At 42.8% G+C, this 21,017-nt stretch overlaps 1 protein-coding gene across 1 annotated transcript in view; it reads left to right on the forward strand.

Annotated features, from left to right (window-relative positions):
* The window catches only part of ACO1 (aconitase 1), a 59,321-nt gene extending 43,597 nt beyond the window's left edge, over positions 1–15,724 (forward strand). Inside the window, exons 11-21 of the mRNA XM_024558281.3 lie at positions 617–776; positions 2,335–2,470; positions 3,297–3,381; positions 4,198–4,354; positions 5,535–5,659; positions 7,304–7,408; positions 8,182–8,324; positions 9,885–10,032; positions 10,799–10,921; positions 13,838–14,023; positions 14,846–15,724. Of these exons, the coding sequence (XP_024414049.2) occupies positions 617–776; positions 2,335–2,470; positions 3,297–3,381; positions 4,198–4,354; positions 5,535–5,659; positions 7,304–7,408; positions 8,182–8,324; positions 9,885–10,032; positions 10,799–10,921; positions 13,838–14,023; positions 14,846–14,959 (1,482 nt within the window). The 3' untranslated portion in view covers positions 14,960–15,724. The remainder of the gene's footprint in view (positions 1–616; positions 777–2,334; positions 2,471–3,296; positions 3,382–4,197; positions 4,355–5,534; positions 5,660–7,303; positions 7,409–8,181; positions 8,325–9,884; positions 10,033–10,798; positions 10,922–13,837; positions 14,024–14,845) is intronic.
* Positions 15,725–21,017: the final 5,293 nt, after the last annotated feature.

A 21,017-nucleotide genomic window follows, 5' to 3' on the forward strand; every position in this document is an offset into this window, starting at 1 on the left:
TTTTTGCCCCACTCAGTGATGCCTCTTCCTGAAGCCTGGCAATGCGGGTGTTTCTTCTCTCTCTTGAAGTCCTTGATGCCTCCCCCATTAGCCAGGAGTCAAACAGCTTCCTGAGAGCATTTGACCATCTATAAACATCATCCAACCCACCCTTTTAAAAGCACATCTACTTTCCACTTGACTCTCACCTTATTCACTCTACTTGCCCAGGTTTTTCTGACCACTGCATGTTTGTTCATTCCATTCCCTGCCTGCATGTCTCTTCCCCATCTGCACCCCTTGATCTGCCAGCTCCTCCACACGTGGCCTCAGGTCTTGGAGCAGAAAGTCATCTGTCCTTCATGTGAACCTCCCTGGCACTTGGTCTGAAACCCTCTGATGATGGCATTCCATATTCTTTAAGTTACACTTTATACATACACACACACACATGTATACATATATATGTACCTATATATGTATATGTGCATATTTATATAAATGCATGTGTGTATATACCTATATGTATACATATATATACGTATATATAGTTTATATGTATACATATATAAATAGGCATGTATTTATATATGTATATATAAATAGGTGTGTATATATTTTTTTTTCCTTCTTATAGCAAGGGTTTAAAGGATTCCAGGTTGCTCCAGACCATCATGGCGACCACAAGACATTTGTCTATAATAACAGCGAATTCACCCTTGCTCATGGCTCTGTGGTCATCGCCGCCATCACTAGCTGCACAAACACCAGCAATCCGTCCGTGATGTTAGGAGCAGGTTAGTGCATTTGAAATCCTCGTGACCATGTGGACCTGTGGGTAGAAATGTGTCTCAGGGGCTTAACTGAGTTCTGCACGTAGCTCCCTGAACCTTGTCTTTTCCAGATGCGGGTATTTATTGGCCCAGAAATGTTTACACAATAAATAGTGTACAAAGCAAATTATTTGAAGTAGAATACATAATGCATAATAGAACTAACACATACAATAACTTAAAAATTAACACATGAAATGACTGGAAGAAAGCATAAAAAGATGAATTTCTGGTAAAGCCTAGAATCTTATGTCAGACTTCAGAAGAAAAAACTTTTCCTGTCACAGAATGTTCTCTATAAAACCCAACAGGTCTTTTTGTACAGTGGAATTTAGTCTGTCTTAGATTTATTGTCAAGTGCACCTGAATTAGGGCACAAAGCTTAATGAAACTCACCTGCCTTTCATGCAGTTCTGGTTAAGTCGTTAACATTTACATACAGAGTTGCACTAACATAAGCTCTCTTTAGTTTCCAAATTTTTAAGCATCCCCTACAGTTCCTCTTGTGCCTCTGTGTCCATAGATGGATCGTGGAGTTATAACAGTCCTTTCTTTATGATGTGGACAGTACATAAGGAAAATCTTCTTTGTCCAGGAATTCATCTGTTGCCAGCTAAGCTGTTTTTGTCTGGTTCAAACCACTTTCCGTAAGACAAGTCACCAGCTTGTCTGTAGCTTTTTGTCTCTTCATCCCCGCCCTCCTCATTTCTTTTTTCTTCTGTGACACTTCCTAAGACAGAGCACCCAGTGTCTGTATTTGCCAAAAGTCCAGTGGGCCAGGAGCTCTTAATCTTCCGCTTCAAGAAATTTCTGAGATGGAGCCCTGGCCTGTGTGGCTCAATTGGTTGGAGCATCATCCCCTCGAATGAAGGGTCGTGGGTTTGATTCCCAGCCAGGGCACACACCCAGGTTTCAGGTTCAACCTCTGGTTGAGGCATGGACGAGAAGGCAACCAATTGTTTCTCTCTCACATCAATGTTTCTCTCTCCCTCACTCTCTCTTTTCCTCTCTCTCTCCCTCCTTCTTCCTCTGAAAGCAATGGAAAAATGTCCTTGGCTGAGGTTAAAAAAGAAAACAGAGGACTAGGTTTTTACACATAGACTGAGTATATTCCTCACCCGCCGGTACACAATTCAGAGGGCCCTTCCAGTTATAATATTCATTTAAATAAAGCATAATTAGAAATATTCCTTTCCCTCCCAAAATTAAAAAATTATTCTATAATATATTTATAAACAGTTTTAAGTTTATCTCTTTAAAAAATACAGACACCCAGGCACACATCTTTCTCTTCATTTTCATGAGTACTTTTGAGTTTACTGCATGCGTGTGAATGACTTTGGACCAGTGAGCTTTTGATTTCTGTTTGCAGAAATAGCAGGAAGTGCCAACACACTTGGAGCTCTGTCAGGCAGTGGCAGGAAATGCAGACTGAAAAGTCAGTGTCTTTCCAGAACTGTTCCTGGTATCTAGAGTAGGCGGCCACCCGCGCCACACCGTGTCTGTGTTTACCATTTCACAGGACTGTTAGCAAAGAAAGCTGTGGATGCTGGCCTGTCCGTGAAGCCTTACATCAAAACTAGCCTGTCTCCTGGGAGTGGTGTGGTCACCTACTACCTGCGAGAAAGTGGAGTCATGCCTTATCTGTCCCAGCTTGGGTGAGGGAGAGTATTCTTTTGCTTTTGTTGTATGATCTTCCACATGTATCTTGCTATTTCACCTTGTAACAGATATACGCTTATCTGATAATATCTAATTGCATAGTCTTTTGTGAGATGATATGTAGACTTGAACCCTTCCATTCCAAGAGTAGGGTCCTCCTGTGGACAGTTGTGCTAATTGTTCATCACACGAGGGTGCCCATGAAGGGCGGAGCAGGGGCTGAGATCAGCCTGTGCATTGGTGTGCTGCTTGCACCCTCTGTCTGCACTGGGCCAGCATTGGCTCTGCAGCGAGAGTCTGCCCTTTGGCATGAAAAGGATTATGTACCATAGCTGAAAATGTTCTCATTCCTTGAGGTAAATGAATTATTTGTTGCCAGATACAGTTTCTCCAACTCCCCCATTACTGTATTCTTAATTCTGATGACAGAGACTTTATTCATGTGCCTCATAAAAGTCAGAAGTCCTTGGATTTTATAATAAAAATAGTGAATAGAGACAGTTTCATGTCTGAGCATAAGGGGACTTATTCATAATGGGAAAAACATAATAAACATTATATATTTAAAAATACAAAACAAAAACTCTAGATCACTCTATTAGACTTTTTTTATAATTTACTTGAAAAGGAATCTAATGGAATGATCTAGAATGAATGAATAATATGTCAAAATGTTCCCAGAATGAAAGCTGAAGAAGCAGCACTGTACTAAACTTATTCATGTACTGTTATCTTCTCTAAGTCGGTGGTCTCTAGGAACTGTTACCAGCAGAGGAGCTCACTGGGAATTATCTAATCTTGTGCATCTCTTTTGGCACCTAGGTTTGATGTGGTGGGCTACGGTTGCATGACCTGCATTGGCAACAGTGGGCCCTTGCCTGAACCTGTGGTAGAAGCCATCATGCAGGTAATGACAGAGGGGTCTGCAGGTCTTCAGAGCCGTGGTCTCTTTTCTTATTATGTGTGACCAAAATGCTGGTGATTTCAATAAAGTTCAGGGAAGCACGGGATGTGGTTAGATGTATAGACTCTGGAGTCAAGCTAAACTTACTAGTTAGATAAGCTTGGACAAGTTAATTAACCTCTTTTTACCTGAGTTTTCACAACCGTAAACTGGAGATGATAATAGCAACTGTTTCACAGACTGTGAGCATCGAGATGAGAATGGACGTAAAAGATGTAGTGTGGCACCCAGATACACATGCTCAGTCAAGGCAGGTTTTGAGTACAGGGGGCTCCGGAATTGTTTGTTCCTGGCAATCTGAAAACTGGTTCCAAGTCAGAGAAGTCTTCACACACATGAATCTGAACTAAATTGCATTGGCTTGATTTTTGCCCCATAAGTTCTGTAGTGTTGAGAAGTCCTACTTGGTTTGCTTTGCATGAATTACAGAAACAATGCAAGTCAGTGTGGCTTGCTTTAGCTTTCAACTTTTAGTCTTTCCCACCTGTTCTCAGGCCCCAGGCAACAAAATAACTAGGATATTGCCTTCTCACCTGCCTGGTACTTTCTCATGAGCAGCGAACACGTCTCTCTGTATCTCTGACCAAGAGTGTCTCCCACGGGGACACCCCTGTGTGCTCTCCTGTAGAGCAGAGGACCCATGAAAGGAAAGCTTAAAGAGCCACATCAGGTGATGGGAAACTTTGGCAAACGGTCTAACATGAGCAGCCTAGGCAGTCTCTTTTCTTTGTGACCTAGTGTTTCCCTTGCCTCACACAGGGAGACCTTGTAGCTGTTGGAGTACTCTCTGGGAACAGGAATTTTGAAGGTCGAGTCCACCCCAATACCCGTGCCAACTATTTAGCCTCTCCACCCTTAGTGATAGCATATGCAATTGCTGGGACCGTCAGGATCGACTTTGAGAAAGAACCACTGGGTAAGATTTTGTTTATGTGGTTATAATTTTTTTTCAATGAACTTGAAAGTATTATTGGAAGAAAGCTAGTGCTTTCCTTAATAAATAATGAAGCCTAGAACTTCCAGAGATAAGATGACGGGAGTCTTTTCCTTACTCCCCAATACACAGCTCAAATATAACTGAAATAAATAAGAATTCACTAAAAGGCAAGGGACGACAGAAGGGAAATAAGTACAGAAAGTAATGGAGATCTTGCTCTTCTGGCTTCTTCTCCAGTCCTTTTTCTATCTCCTGCTTTAAGCTAATCATAGGCATGTTTTTAATATTTGCTCTATAGGAACACGTTCCAGATAGTTTAACTTCTCAAAATTCAGAGAAAATGATGTTTTATGTCCTTTCCTCTGGTCTCCTTGCTTCCTATCCCCGCCTCAATTCATTCTAAGCAAATTAGGTATTATGAAAATAATGCCCTTTCAATTTACCTTTAGGAAATGACTACTTCAGAGGTACAGGTGATCCTCATATATGTGGATTCCATACTCGCAAATTTGCCCATTCACTCAAATGTATTTAGCCCCCAAGTCAATGCTCATGGTGCTTCTGTAGTCATTCGCAGACATGCCAGAGTAGGGAAAACGGAGTCACTCGGCATGCACCTCCCCCGGGAAGTCAGACGGGGCGGTCCTCTGCCCTCTTATTTTAGCTGTCATCCTGTAAAGAGAAATCTCGGTCATGATCTATTTAGTGCCATGGTTTTGCACTTTCGTGCTTTTTGTTGGTGATTTCACTGTTTACAATGGCCTCCAAGTATAGTGCTAAAGCGCTGTCTAGTGTTCCTAAGCCTAGTAAACCCATGATGTGTCATGAGCTAAATAGGCTTCACTTGTGCATGCGTGATAGTGCTGTTGGCAGTGTCAGTGGTAAGGTATCAACAATATACATTAAATAAGGTGTCTAGAAGCAGAAACACATATAAAACAAGGTTGTATATTGATCAGTTGACAAAAATGTGACCAGAGGCTCTCAGACACCTAACGCTGCATTTCGTCTGGGGCAGTGGTTCAGTATTCACTACAGCAGTGTTTGCATGAGCTCTGTAGAACAAAACTACCACAAAGAACAAGACTTGACTGTATATAATAGTGGAAAGGGGGTATTGAATTGTGTTTTTCTCATTCATAAACATTTTGTTCCCCAGGGGTAAATGCAAAGGGACAACAGGTGTTTCTGAAAGATATCTGGCCAAATAGAGAGGAGATCCAGGCGGTGGAATGGAAGTACGTCATCCCTGGGATGTTTAAGGAGGTCTATCAGAAAATAGAGGTGAGGTCCCACCCGCCCCCAAGAATCTAAGGGAAAGCGGCTCCTTTGTGTCATCTCTGCAGACCTTGAGGCTAATGGGTGTGTAAACTACAGAGAGGTTTTTACTCCCTCTTCAGAGAACCAGGGAAGTGGTTCTCAGTCATTCTTCTCCTGCAACTCACATTTTTACCAACTCCATGCTCCCCGCGTGTTCCCAGATTTGGACAAGTGGACGACACCCTCAAGGAGAAAGGCCTCAGGTTGTGTGTGATTCCTGGACAGCTCTCCTTAACTCTCCTTTTCTCAGTCACCCTGGGGTGTTGTGTCAACTGTGGTTGAGCCCCACCTCTCCCCCATGTCACTCTCATGTGTCACTGAGGTGGAGTCATTTGGTGGAGTGCACGTCTCAGGATTATTTGGAAGCTTAAAAATAAATAAATAATTAAACAAATGAACAGATAGAACTGCTCAATAGAAAGCACCAAACTACTTAAATAAATAAAACTTTTGTGCACTTTACAAATAGGGATAAAAGGTATGGGGCTCAGTATTATTTTCTGAGACCCTTGGATGTTCTTCCTTTCCCTATTTCCTGTGTTAGGCTGGCCCAAGGGCTGCTGACAAAGGCTTGGGTTTGAAATAAGAGAGCAGACTGGGGAGAGGGGTAAAACAGGGATCGTACTCTTGCACTGTGCCCTCCCCCAAGCAGCTCGTTGAGAAACAGTCTGAGGGAGCTTTTGGGGCATTGGACTAAATGCATTTATTCAAAAGCTGAGTTAATGGACCTGTGGAGAGAATTCAACCTATTTTTATTCAAAGCAGCTGTCACTTGCTCGCCAATGACCATGGGACTCGGAAGTCTACTTCCCCAAACCTTCAGAGAGTAAATAATTCCCCCTTTGGTACAAATCTGGATTGTTATTTCTTGTTATATTTGTAAGCATATGGATTAGTTATCTATTACTGTAAAACAAATTACCCCAAAACTTAGTGGGTTAAAACAGCAAACACTGATTCTCTGTCATTGTCTGTGGACCCAAGTGTGGCTGAACTGGGTGCATGTGCCTTCACAAGGCTTCAGGCACGGTGTCGTGGGCTGCAGCTCATCTGAAGGCTCAGCTGGGGAAAATGCACTTCTAAGGGCACACACCTACATGGTTGTTGGCAGGATAAAGTGCCCCACAGGCTGTTGGACCGAGGACCTCAGTTCCTGCATGACCACCAGCCAGTGGCCTCTCTCCATGTGTTGCTAGGGAACCTCTTCACAGTTCTCAGCAGAGCAGCTGGCTTCCATCAGGGGAACCAAGTGAGAAAGCAAGAGAGAATGAGAGCCACAGAAGGCAGAGTCTCTTTATTACCAAATCTTAGGAATGAGTCACACTAGGTTCAGCCCATACTCAGCGGGAGGGGCTGGGGCTCCCTTTAGGGAGTGAATCCCAGGAGTGGGGTCCTTGGGTGCCTGTCACAGTGCACATGTATTTTTAAGTTATTTAGCATGGTATTATCTTAGGATAAAGGAACTCTTTTGTATAACTAGAATAAGAATGTTTTTATTGTATGCTTAGCTTGAATATATGTTTTATGTTTACATATTAAGTTTTCCTTAGAATAGAATGTAATTAGATTGCCATGTTTTCTTTCTTTCTTTCTATTTCTTTTTTTAAGACTGTGAACGAAAGCTGGAATGCCTTAGCAGCCCCATCAGATAAGCTGTATTACTGGAATCCCAAATCCACATACATAAAGTCACCACCATTCTTTGAAAACCTGGTATGACTTTTTATTTTTAACAAAATGAATTCTTCAAAAAGTTTCTTTCCCTATAACATCTACTTTTTTATCCCATACCCTTAGTTTAACTACTTGTTTCATTAAAACTTCTACAAACCCAAGCAAATACTCCTGGGGCAAGTTTGGGGAAGTTGGGATAGTTGGCTGCAGTGAGCCTACAGTTTCTCTGTCCAGGGGTCGTGTGTGGCTCTGTAGAGACACCCTGGTGATCAAGCCACCTGGACACAGACTTGGTGAAGTCTGAGACTGAGACTGTTCTAGGAGAATGTCCCCAGGGTCTGCCATCTAAGCCTTGTTCCCATCCAAACAAGGGAGGTCTTCCCTGAAACTGCTGACCAAGGAGCCTGCGATCCCCCGGTGCATCCCTGTGGGAAGGGGATGGGTGGGGAAGTCAGAATCCTGCTGCCCTCAGCCTCTGGGGAGTTCTGTGGATGTGAAAAAAGGAATGTCATCATTTCTGTGGACATGAAGAAAGAAAATGTCATTTGCAGCTGCATTCCTGCTGCTTTTGAGGGGACAGTGCCAATACTTTGCCTTCCCTTCAAGGGTGAAATGTAAATGTTTTGAGTAAATTCATCTTACTTTTTAAAGCACTTCTGATAAAACTGGGGGGAAAAAAACCCTAAAGTTTCCTATGCACTGATGTGGGGCTGTCATCTGGTTCAGGTCCATGGACCACTACTGTTGAGACTTCCCTCATGACTTGTTGGAGAACACCTGGGCAAACACTAACCTGTTGTGTTCTGTGCTAGACTTTAGAGCTTCAGCCCCCTAAATCTATTGTGGATGCCTATGTGCTGTTAAATTTGGGAGATTCAGTAACAACTGACCACATCTCTCCAGCTGGAAATATTGCAAGAAACAGCCCTGCTGCTCGCTACTTAACTAGCAGAGGGTAAGTGTGATTGAAGTGGGGACTAAAGGTAAACACGGAGTGACTAGACCAGCATTTCTCTTTTGTCCAGTCTCTTTGGAATCAGACTGTGGTTTTTCACTGAACCCTGGGGCTTGAAAACCAATCTTTCTGTTTGCTGCTTCAAGGCTTCCATGGGAGAATCTGTTAGCACGTGAACCCCCTCAGAGCAAGAAGGGACAATCTTTGAGCAAGAGTTGTACTCAGGAGGCTCAACTCTCACCTCTGCCCCCAGCTTGCCTCATAGTTACAGTACAAGGTTTTGCTCTGAACCTGCAGCAGAGCTTGGGTACACCTGAACCTCAGCAGGAGTGTAACCTGGAGTGCGTTGCCACTCCTGGTGCAAAGACACGTTCTCCACAGAGAACTGCTTTGAGGTTGGCAGTTCACACAGTTACTCATCAGTCCTTCAGTCACATCTGGACTTTAAAAGGTATATACCAATGTTATCTACTGTTCTAATACACCCATACTAACTGAAGTCAGTCCCGAATGTGACTTTCCATGAGAATTACCTGGGAGATTAAAATTCCTGGTTCCCAACCCCATCTCCCAGATCAGCTTCCTCAGGGATGGGGCCCAGAGCCAATTTGAGGAACAAAATCCAACACCATTTTTTTTTGGGGGGGGGATTGGTAATTATTGACCTTTTCTGAGACGTGGACTCTAGGAAATTGAATGAAAGCAAATATAACAACTTCCCAGAAAAATGTACATATTCACAACATTTTGGAAATAATTTCATTTGTTCCGGAAATCCATTTATAAATTCTCTCAATCTTCAAATTAGATATAACCTTTAAATCACATTAACACTCACTTGCATTTCCTAGCAAATTAAGAAACAGCCCAGTGAACTGGTGACTATGTTCATTGTAAAATGTTATTCCTGACACTCTGAAGGTCCCTTTCATTGAGGCCACTGACAAGATTTTTCTCTGATTTCAGGACCAGGAGAAATGGTGGTTCTGCCTCTTTAGCATTGTTCTGACTTGTAGCTTATGAAATTATAAATCATGTTGCCAGTTGTGTGTCTTCCCTTTCGATTGACTTCCCTTACCTCATAACTCAGGTACAGATTTGAACCTCCAGGTTAGTTTATGGAATGCATTTTGTTTCCCCCACTGTTAGCTCCACCTAACTGGCTTACCCTGATTATTGTCTTTACTTCCTTTTTCTTGCCCATTTTTAATTTTTTTTTGTGTGTGAAACTTTACAGGCTACCTTACTGAATAAATAAAATAAATACCCTTATCAGAGTTCCTCCTGCTTTATCTACCCAGATTTATGAGATGGCAGGTAGAGCCTGGGAGAATGTTGAATTTCCCCCTACCACTCCCCTTCTCCCCTCACACTCTGCCCTCCGTTGAAGCTATGGCAACAGTTTTTCTGCCTTAGAGAACAATGCTTGGTAGATTAGAGAAATAATGAGGTTTATGTTTTTTCTCCTTTCTTGATATAAGCTAAGTTTACTCTTGATATAAGCTAAGCTTACTCTTAGCTTATACACTAAACTTGCTTCTCTCCCTCTTGCCTTATTAGCCTGACTCCACGAGAATTCAACTCCTACGGTTCCCGCCGAGGTAACGATGCCATCATGGTACGTGGGACGTTTGCCAACATTCGCTTATTAAACAAATTTTTGAACAAGCAGGCACCACAGACTATACATCTGCCTTCTGGAGAAATTGTGAGTATGGCGTCTTCTGCTTCCTTGAGAAGCCAGCATTTGTCAGGCTCTGGGTCTATACGGTCACCTTCCTTTTCGCCTTGTTTTTTCTTCGCAGCCCCATCCTTTTTTTTGCTGCCTATAGTCCCTTTGCCAAGTGTCCGTGTACATAGAGCTCATCACTGATGGGGATACCCTTTAAATTGTGATTCCTCCTCTTCCTGCTTACAGATTCTGCTTCATGGCTTAACTAAATATAGTTTCCTGGGAACTGAGCTTTAAAAACCTCTGATTGAAATGATCTGAGTTCATAGTACTTGAGGGGGAAATTCCTCCTCTTCCAGGTTAAGGTAGAGGATATTTACAAGAAGTGCTGTTTTATTACTTTATTAGCATTTAATTTAATTCACCATTCTACTAGGAAAAGAAGGAGTATAGAGGCTGGTAGAAGCCTGCTTGGGTCCTAACGGGAACCACTTGGATGGCATATTACTGCTGGAATTGTTTTGGTGGGAGACATGTGAGAGGTCAGGAAAGCCTGCACTCTGAGTCAGATAAGCCTAGGTTCAAGTCCCAGCTCCACCTCAGACCAGCTCTGGAGCCCACATCAGTTTATTTCCCTCTGTGATTCTCATTTTTCTTACTTGGGAAGTAGAAATAATATCTACTTTGTCAGGCTCTGAGGCTAACCTTAAATGGAGTGACATGTGGACTAGCCAGACCCACTGGCCTGTTCTGCACTCTGTGCCTCTACTGCATCTGTAGTACCTTCCTTTTCTCTTCTCAGCTTGATGTGTTCGATGCTGCCGAGCGGTACAAGCAGGCGGGCCTTCCCCTGATCATTCTGGCCGGCAAAGAGTATGGCTCGGGCAGCTCCCGTGACTGGGCAGCCAAGGGCCCTTTCCTCCTGGTGAGTATGACATAGGGACATCCCAGCAGACAGCCGCCGTTTTGGAGAAGAAGGGAAGCTGGGAATGGGTCTGGGAATCAATTCTCGTGCTTTACCTGCCTCTCCCGCTTCTTGGTGGATCTTGCTTCACTTTTCTCAGTGAAGGGTAATCTAGAGTGAACTTGTTCCCTCAGGTCAGACATATTCTGGGAACCATGGATCTTTGGGGGTGTCAGTAGAACAGCTGTGGGGAAGGATCTGTGCAGTCTCTAATATATCCAAAAGCTCGTGTGTATGTCATTTTTTTTTAATCCTCACCCAAGCTTATGTTTTTATTGGTTTTTTAGAGAGAGGATGGGAGATAGAGAGATTAATGTGAAAGAGAAATTGGTTCCTCCCGTATGCACCCAAACTGAGGAACCCACAACATAGGTATGTGCCCTGACTGGGGATCGAACCGTCAACCTTTTGTTGTATGGGACGACGCTCCAATGAACTTAGCCACCCGGCCAGGGCTACATGTCTTTTTTTTTATGGGGAAAAATTTAATGGTTTTCATACTGTTCCCAGAGGTTGAGGACCCAAAATTTATTTAAGGCCATTGTCGCAGGTGAACTTCAAAAATAAGCCAGGGCTGCTGCTACTGAATTGTCTTCCAGGTTCATGGAAGGGAAAAAGTAAAGAGCCTGAGCTTTGGCTCAACTCGGGAAAATATTTTCTATTACTGCTTTTTACTCATTGCCTGTGAAAACCTGCTTATAGACTCATTAGAGAAGGATGCTCTCTCTATAGGCAGTAAAACGCTCTTTCGACCCTTCAGCCATTTCAGGGCTTACCTGCTGGAGATTTCCACATGGGAGGGGCACACAGACCACAGACAGCTCACACCAATTGAGCACTTGCTTGAACACAGAGAAGAGTTCTGCTGCCGGGCTTTAATCCTCAGGGTAGGGTAAAATGGCTTAGCGGATGCCAGTTTAAATAATGCGTAGCTTGAGCCAATTAATGCATTTGGGAAACACTAAATGAGTGCTATGCACAAGTACAGTAGAAAACGTGGCTGTGTGGCAGGCAGCTCCCCAGATGTCCAGGCTTCTGAAAGTCTTTGAGTATCACATACCTATTATTTTGGGTTTTTAATCATTTTGCTCTGTAGGAAAAAAAAGAAAAGATGTTCTCTGATTACTTGGTAATATATCAGGGGCCTGCTTGTTTTAAAAACTGCTGAAAAGAACCAGAGAAAAGAAGGAAGGGATTTTTAGGAACGGAGGTGGACACTGACAGCAGCAATGGGAGCAGCGAGCAGTTAGGTGGGGAACCGTAAGATCTGGGGAGGGGAGGGGGAGGACTGTCACGCTGAAGGTGCTCCAGAGTCCAGACTTCTCCACAGAGCTGCTGAGTCCTGGCTGTCCAGACAGCATATACTTTGTTCTCTAGCTGCCCAGTCAGGGCCACTCAGCATTCCTGAGCTGAACTCACTCCGAGAGGGTAGATGGTTGTGATCTGTGGCATCTACAGCCCCACACAGCCATTTATACAGAGTCAGGGACACGAGTACTATGTGTTTTACAAAGATTTCTACTTCCTCCCAAAATACATAATACATATACCCATAAAGCCACACAATATCTATTATCCTGAAGAATCTGCGCTTCCCCCATAAATGCTTTTAAATTTGGAAACCCCTGTGAGATTTATAAAAATACCTGTGCCTGGATCTCATCCTCAGGGATTAGAGTTTAACAGGTAAGGAAAAAGGCCTGGATGTCAGGATTTTACAAACCTCCCCAGAGTCTCTTAAATATGCAGCAAAGGTTGAGAAGCACTGCTGAATCATTGTCTTCCTCCTGCCCCACGCTCTCTGCATAAGATTCTGATTCAGTAGATCTGGGTAGTGCCCAAGAATCTACATTTTTAGTAAGCTCCCTGAGTGACCCTCATGCAGGGGATCTTAAAAGTGTACTCTAGATTTCAAGAGACCTTTTAGGAATACCTAAGTATTTTATTACAGTTAACTAATATTTGAGAATGAGGTGTTTTAGTTAATCGAATATCCTGGTTTATTGATCATTGCTGTATATTGTTACAGATTACTAATAAAATGTACATTATAGGTCATTAAATGACATTATAATGTCAACATTATATTCAATACAGTTTGATGTTTGGAATAGGAAGGAGAAAAGCAGTGCACAGTACATAATCATTTACTTTCTTTGTAGTGTGTTCTGCAAGTTGCTTTTTTGATTAAATCTTCCATGTCCACCAATGCATCTACAATAATGGAAGAATTGAAAGGAAAGAAATGAATTTTCTTTTTTTCTAGATTTTATTTATTTATTTTTACACAGAGGGGAAGGGAGGGAGAGAGGGGGAGAAACATCAATGTGCAGTTGCTTCTCACACGCCCCCAACTGAGGACCTGGCCCTCAACCCAGGCATGTGCCCTGACTGGGAATCGAACAGGCGACACTTTGGTTTGCAGACCGGCACTCAATCCACTGAGCCAGACCAGCCAGGAGAAATGAATTCTCTTTATGTTGTTTTATGATGTGGCTTTCAGTTACAATGGAATTTGCTAAGAGGCATCACAGACTGGTGTGTGTGGTCAGGCTGCATGGGTTCAAAATACCAGATATACCCCTGACCACCTGAGTAAGGCTGACAGTAATAGCATCTACCTCCTGGGGTGGGTGGAAAGAGAATGAGGAAAACCATTGAAGTGCTTACACAGTGCCTGTACTTTGTAGGCGATCATTTAAGACTGACTACTGTGTTAATTATAGCTAGGGAGTACCATTTTATGTAAACAATTAATTGGTACTTATAAAGAATTTAGGTGTGAGAAGAGTTTTTGACTTAAGAAGCCTTTTGTTAAGTTTCTGTGTATATAAGGAAAAATTGGAACTGTGTCCAAACTCTCTCTTGGCTCATCAGGGAATCAAAGCTGTCCTGGCTGAGAGCTATGAGCGCATTCACCGCAGTAACTTGGTCGGAATGGGGGTGATCCCCCTCGAATACCTCCCTGGGGAGACTGCAGACACCCTGGGACTCACAGGGCAGGAACGATACACCATCAGCATCCCAGGAAACCTCAAACCACGAATGAAAGTCCAGGTCAAGGTAAGCCGGGCTTCTCTATGCCAGGGCCAACTAAAAGGGACCCTGAGTTTGTAATCAGTCTGGTTAGAAGGAAACCCGTGGGATTTGGAAGAACAAAAGCAAAGAAAACAGTAGGACTGCACTAGACTTAAGAGTTCTACCAGCACCGTTTTTAACTGCCTTCACAATATATCATATATTTCTATATTCATAGTTGTCATCAGTTCCATTCTTACCTCCAAGCTTTCTTCCATTCCTCCCAATCTCAGTTGGCCCAGACAATCGTGATGAAAGCTCAGGGATGGGACCTTACCTAAAAAACACCTTCTTATTATAATAATGTGAACAACAGACACATTCTCCCCATCCCTAAGTGAGGTAAGGATGAAGCACCGAGGTCCCCGGGGGGATTTAGACTAACAGGCAGCTGCTACAGTCTGTGTCCCAAGGGGAGCAGCTGGGCCAGCTGCCTAAGGGACCTCCTTGATGAAACCTCTGCTGACCTGAGACACTTCTATTCAAAGTGATCTCCATCCCAAAGGTCACCAGTGACTGCTGCCCAGGGAGGCCATTTCTAATTCTCAGATATCTGTCACGCTCATTATTTATATTCTGCGGTACTTTCCTATGCAGATGAATCTGTGGGGAAACTTATTAAAATGTAGCTTCTGATTCGGTGGGTCTGGGCTGGGACCAGAGACTGTTCCCAGCAGCTGCTGGTGGTGCAGTGTGCGGAATGCACTCTGAGTGCCCAACCTGAGGGCAGGCTGGGCACCAGCTCTTCCTGACTGAGTTGTCTCACTTCCTCCTCAGTGATTCTTCTTTGCTTCTTTGTCATTGCAGCTGGATACTGGGAAGGCCTTCCAGGCCGTCATGAGGTTTGACACCGATGTGGAGCTCACTTATTTCCGCAACGGGGGCATCCTCAACTACATGATCCGCAAGATGGCCAAGTAGGCCCTCAGTTCTTAGGAGACCTGGGCTGGGAGCTGCATACAGGGAGGGTGTGCAGCACCACCAGCCCACTGACCCCTGGCGCAGAAGCATCCCCCGGCCTCCACACAGGGTGCTGCTGCATTGCACACGGAGCACATGAGCACTGGCGTTCTAGTGCCATTCCTCCAGGCACAAAGTCAGCAGTTTCTACATTCTCTATTTTTATTAATCTTTTTATCTTTTTCTAGAATTTGAAAGCTAGCATGGTAGGAATATCGGTAGTGCCCAAAAGAAGTGAGCTTGTTTTTAAATTTACTGATCACAGAATGTTGATTTTTTTACTCGTATCCTGTTAATGTTCAGCTGAACACATATAAGTCTTCCCAGAAGGTATTTCCTGTCCTCTTTGGTGTTCATCTGTTCTCCACAGCTCAGTGAAGCCTTTCCCTTGGGGGTCTTTTGCTATTACATCAGTGTTAACCGACAGAGTAGATAGGAACTTCTGCATACTTCACATCACACCGGTGATTGCAGTTCTCCCTGCCCCTTTCCTTCGGAGTGAATGATCCAGACACCTTGTGGACAAGTCAAATGTTGAAACTTTGATTACATACCTTTTGTTGGGTCAACATTAAGGAAGTGTAAAGGTTTTTTTTACTATTTTCAAAAATTTTCCCCAGAAAATTTTTTCATTTGTCAACAGGATAACTTTGTTTGGAGGTGGTTTTGGAAAGAGGCACAGAATATTTCTAATTTTAATAAACTTAAATCTATTTTTAAGGAAAACATCTCAACTTTGTTTTTTCCTGGGGCAGGCGAATTGAATTCTGCTGTGTGTGTGTGTGGCTATAGTTTTGGGCTATTTAGAGCAGATTGAAGCTCAGACTTTAGCTTCCTGAAGGCCGGATGACCTTCAAGTTCTCCTGGTTTTATAACCACATCAGTGTTCTGCAGGTAACATGGAAGTGCTGAGGAACTAACATGTTCTCTGGCCTATTTGAGAGCAGACAAAGAGGTAACAGGCAATAATGTAAGAATAGTAAGCAGATCATAACTTTTTCATTTTTGTGTCCTATAGTTTAACTGATCATTTTCATCACGGAATTTGTTTCAGGGTACATGTCTCTTAGTCTGCTCCAGCTGCCATAGCAAGACACCATAGATGAGGAGGCTCAAACATCAAAAGTTTGTTTTCTTACAGTTCTGGAGGCTCTAAGTCCAAGGTCAAGGTTCCAGCCAATTCATTTTCTGGCAAGTACTCTTTCCTGGCTTGCAGTAGCCACCTTCTGTCTATGTTCTCACGTGGCCTTTCCTCAGTGCATGCACAGACACATAGAGAAAGAACTAGCTCTCAGGTGTCTCTTCTTTTTTTTATTTTTATTATTTTATTGATTATGCTGTTACAGTTCTCCCAATTTTTCTTTCCTCTTTATCCCCCTCCGCCCTGCACCCCCTGGTCCTCCAGCATTTTCCACCACTTTAGTTCATGTCTATTGGTTGTACATATATAAGTTCTTTGGCTTCTACATTTGCTATACTATTCTTAACCTCACCCTGTCTATTTTGTGCCTACCAATTATGCTTCTTACTCCTTGTACCTTAGGGGTGTCAAACTCATTTTCACTGGGGGGGCCACATCAGCCTCATGGTTGCCTTCAAAGGGCCGAATATATTTTAGAACTGTAAAAATGAAACTACTCCTTAACAGTTAAGCGAGAGCTTGGTGCTGCTGCCAGGTGGAAACAAGGTGCTGGCCAGATAAAACACGGTGGAGGGCTGGATTCAGCCTGTGGGCCTTGTGTTTGCCACCTGTGCTGTACTTTTTCCCCCATTCTTCCCCTTCCCATCTGCGCTGATAACTTTCCAGGTGATCTCCATTACTGTGATTCTGTTCCTGTTCTAGTTGGTTGCTTAGTTTTTGTTTTTTAGGTTCAGTTGTTGATAGTTTTGTGTTTGTTGTCATTTTACTGTTCATATTTTTTATCATGTTCTTTTTCTTAGATAAGTCCCTTTAACATTTCATTATCAAGGGTTTGGTGAAGATGAACTCCTTTAACTTTACCTTATCTGGGAAGCACTTTACCTGCTCTCCCATTATTTTTTAAAATATATTTTGTTTATTATGCTATTACAGTTGTCCCATTTCCCCCTCCTTTATTCCCTTCTGCCCTGTACCCCATCTCCCACCCACATTCCTACCCCCCTTACTTCATGTCCATGGGTCATACATATAAGTTCTTTGGCTTCTCCATTTCCCATACTATTCTTACCCTCCCCCTGTTTATTTTCTACCTACCATTTATACTTCTTATTCCCTGTATCTGTTCCTCCATTCTCCCCCCTCCCCCTCCCCCCGATAACCCTCCATGTGATCTCCATTTCTGTGATTGGAATGAAGAAGATGTTTCTGTTCTATTTGTTTCCTTAGTTTGTGTTTGTTTGTGCTTTTCTTAAGTTCAGTTGTTGATAGTTGTGAGTTTATTGTCATTTTATTGGTCACAGTTTTGATCTTCTTTTTCTTAGGTAAGTCCCTTTAACATTTCATATAATAAGGGCTTGGTGATGATGAACTGCTTTAACTTGACCTTATCTGGGAAGCACTTTATCTGCCCTTTCATTATGAATGATAGCTTTGCTGGATACAGTAATCTTGGATGTAGGTCCTTACCTTTCATGACTTCAAATACTTCTTTCCAACCCCTTCTTGCCTGCAAGGTTTCTTTTGAGAAATCAGCTGATAGTCTTATGGGGACTCCTTTGTAGGTAACTGTCTCCTTTTCTCCTGCTTCTATTAAGATTCTCTCTCCTTATTTTTAATCTTGGATAATGTAATTATGATGTGCCTTGCTGTGTACTTCCTTGGGTCCAACTTCTTTGGGACTCTCTGAGCTTCCTGGACTTCGTGGAAGTCTATTTCCTTTGCCAAGTTATGGAAGTTCTCCTTCATTATGTTTTCAAATGAGTTTTCCATTTCTTGCTCTTTCTCTTCTCCTTTTGGCACCCCTGAGATTTGGATGTTGGAACGTTTAAAGATGTCCTGGAGGTTCCTAAGCCTCTCCTCATTTTTTTTGAATTCTCATTTCTTCATTCTGTTCTGGTTGAATGTTTCTTCCTTCTGCTCCAAACTGTTGATTTGAGTCCTAGTTTCCTTCCTGTCATTGTTGGTTCCCTGTATATTTTGTTTTATTTCATTTTGTATAGCCTTCATTTCTTCCTTCATTTTGTGACTGAGCTCAATTAGTTCTATGAGCATCCTGATTACCAGTGTTTTGAACTATGCATCTGATAGAGTGGCTATCTCTTCATTGCTTAGTTGTATTTTTTCTGGAGTTTTGATCTGTTCTTTCATTTGGGCCATTTTTGTTTTGTCTCAGTGCACCTGTTATGTAGTAAGGGGCGGAGCCTTAGGTGTTCACCAGGGCGGGGCAACCCACATGGCTGCATTGTGACACTGTATGTACGGGAGGGGCCTGAGAGGGAACAGTGCCACTTGCTCTGCTCTCTGCCAGTTTTCAGTCACTTCCCCCGCTACCCACAGTCAAATTGGGCCCTTCTGATGATGATTCCTGGGTGAGAGGGTTTGTGTATGTTCTAGGACCCTGTAGGTCTCTCCAACGAACTCTCCTGTGAGTCTGGGAGTTTCTCCCATCGCTGCCTAAACCCCCAAGGTGTTTCCAGTCAGAGGTTTTGAGGCTTTATTTCCCTCGCTGGAACTCTGCGTTGTGCAGTCTGTCTTGTTCCCCAATTGTTCCTCCCGGTTTATCTGCACTCAAATGTGGGCCTGCCCAGTCTTCAAGCCACCACCTCGCCGGGTCTGCCAGCTGCTGCCTTGCCTGGAGTCCTCTCTGCCCAGCTGCCCATCTCTGCCCCTCCTACTGGTCTGGATGAATGTTTTTTTAACTCCTTGGTTGTCAGAATTCCTTACAGTTTGATTTTCTGTCAGTTGTGGTTGTTTTTTGTTTTTTAATTTGTAGTTGTCCTTCTTTTGGTTGTGCGAGCAGGCACAGTGTGTCTACCTATGCCTCCATCTTGGCTGGAAGTCTCCCAAATTGTTGATTTGAGTCCCAGTTTCCTTCCCTTCACTGTTGGCTCCCTGTATATTTTCCTTTATTTCACTTTATATAGTTTTCATTTCTTCCTTCATTTTGCAACCAAACTCAGTCATTCCTGTGAGCATCTTGATTACCAGTGTTTTGAACTCTGCATCTGATAGCTTGTCTATCTCCTCATCGCTTCATTCTATATTTGGAGTTTCTATCTGCTCTTTCATTTGGGCCATATTTGTTTATCTCGGTGCACCTGTTATGTTGTAAGGGGCAGATCCTTAGGTATTCGCCAATGCAGGGCAACACTTTTTGCTGCATCGTGGTGCTGTATGTGAGGGAGGGATCAGAGAGGGAACAATGCCACTTGCTCACTTGCTCGCTTCTTACCCACTTTCCATCACTTCCCTCACTTCCCACAAGTGGATTGTGCCCTTTTAGGTTCTAATTCCCAGGTGGGTGGGCTTTTGTATGTTCTAGGGTCCTGTGGACCTCTCCAGTGAACTCTCCCGTGAGACTGGGAGTTTCTGCCACTGCTGCAACTCCCACAGATTTTTACAGTCAGAGGTTTTGAGGCTTTAGTTTTCCGTGCTGAAACCCTGTGTGGTCTGTCACGCTCCTCAGGTGTTCCTCCTGGCTTATCCGCACAGAAGTGTGGGAAATCCTGTCCACCAGGCACCACCTCACCCACCTGGTCCACCACCTTGCCACACATCCTCTCTGCCCCAATTTACTGTCTCCACCCCTCCTCCTAGTCTGGATGAATATTTTTTCTTCAACTCCTTGGCTGTCAGACTTCCATGCAGTTTGATTTTCTGGCACTTCTGGTTGTTTTTAATTTATTATTTATTTAATTGTTTGTTATCCTTCTTTTGGTTGTATGAGGAAGCAAAGTGTCTCTACCTATGCCTCCATCTTGGCTGGAACCCCTGGTGTCTCTTCTTATAAGGACACTAATCTTATCAGGGTCCCACCCGTACGACTTCATTTAACCTTAATTACTTCGTAGAAGTCCATCTCCACAGAGACACACTGTAGGTTGAGGGCTTCAACATATGAATTTGTAGGAGGAGGGGGATACAAATATTCAGTCCATAACAGGGCATACTTACAATCTAAAAGGGTCATTTTCAGTAGAAAAGTCATCCAAATTGGCTGAAATGGACTATTATTGCAAGTAAATAAGCAGATTCATAAAGGTCTGGTAACTTAGAAGTATGCCCCTTAATATGCTTCCTGTTCAAACAGTTGCACTTACTAGAGACTTCAGCTTTCTGAAGATGAAACAGAGCTCTAAAGTACCATATTTTTCAGAGTATAAGATGCACTTTTTCCCCAAAATTTGGGAGTAAAATGGGGGTGCATCTTATAGTCCGAATGTAGCTTGCCTGGCTTGCTACAGGATTTCTGCTTTAAAGGATGTTATTAAATATTTTACCACATTTTTTGCTTCAATTTTTTTTTTCCTATTTTCCTTCTCTAAAACATAGGTGTGTCTTTTGGTCCGAAAAATATGGTAATAACTCATCACCTGAACCAGCCCAGGAACTCCACCCTTCCCTCCCTCAGCAGAAATAGAGTTACATCCAATTATTGTCTTTGGAGGCTTTTCCAACACTTTATCTTAAAGTTTTAAGAAAAAAAATATATCAAAGGCTAACCTGAATATGTCTTACAATAGTATATTTCCTTTAGTTTGTTTTCTGTACAAAGCTTTAAAATATTTTTTGTTGGTAGTGATGGTGGTATTGCTGCTCTTAGTTCTTATGGCCATTCTTATAGCATATTTATAATTTTGTATCCTGGTTATTTTTTTCTACTTTACCATTAGTAAGAAGGTTTTTTTTAACTATACTATATGAGCTTAATAATTTTAATAAACTTCACTTTGCAATAATTTTAGATTTACATATAAATTATAAATATAGTGCAGAGAATTCCTGTATTCCCTTCGCCCAGCTATCATACTGATAGTAAGTTTTAATTAGTGCCAAAAAATGACCAAATATTTTTGTGAAATAGGCTGCTTACCTCCA

The sequence above is a fragment of the Desmodus rotundus genome, chromosome 1, assembly GCF_022682495.2.
Source record: "Desmodus rotundus isolate HL8 chromosome 1, HLdesRot8A.1, whole genome shotgun sequence".
Lineage (NCBI taxonomy): Eukaryota > Metazoa > Chordata > Mammalia > Chiroptera > Phyllostomidae > Desmodus > Desmodus rotundus.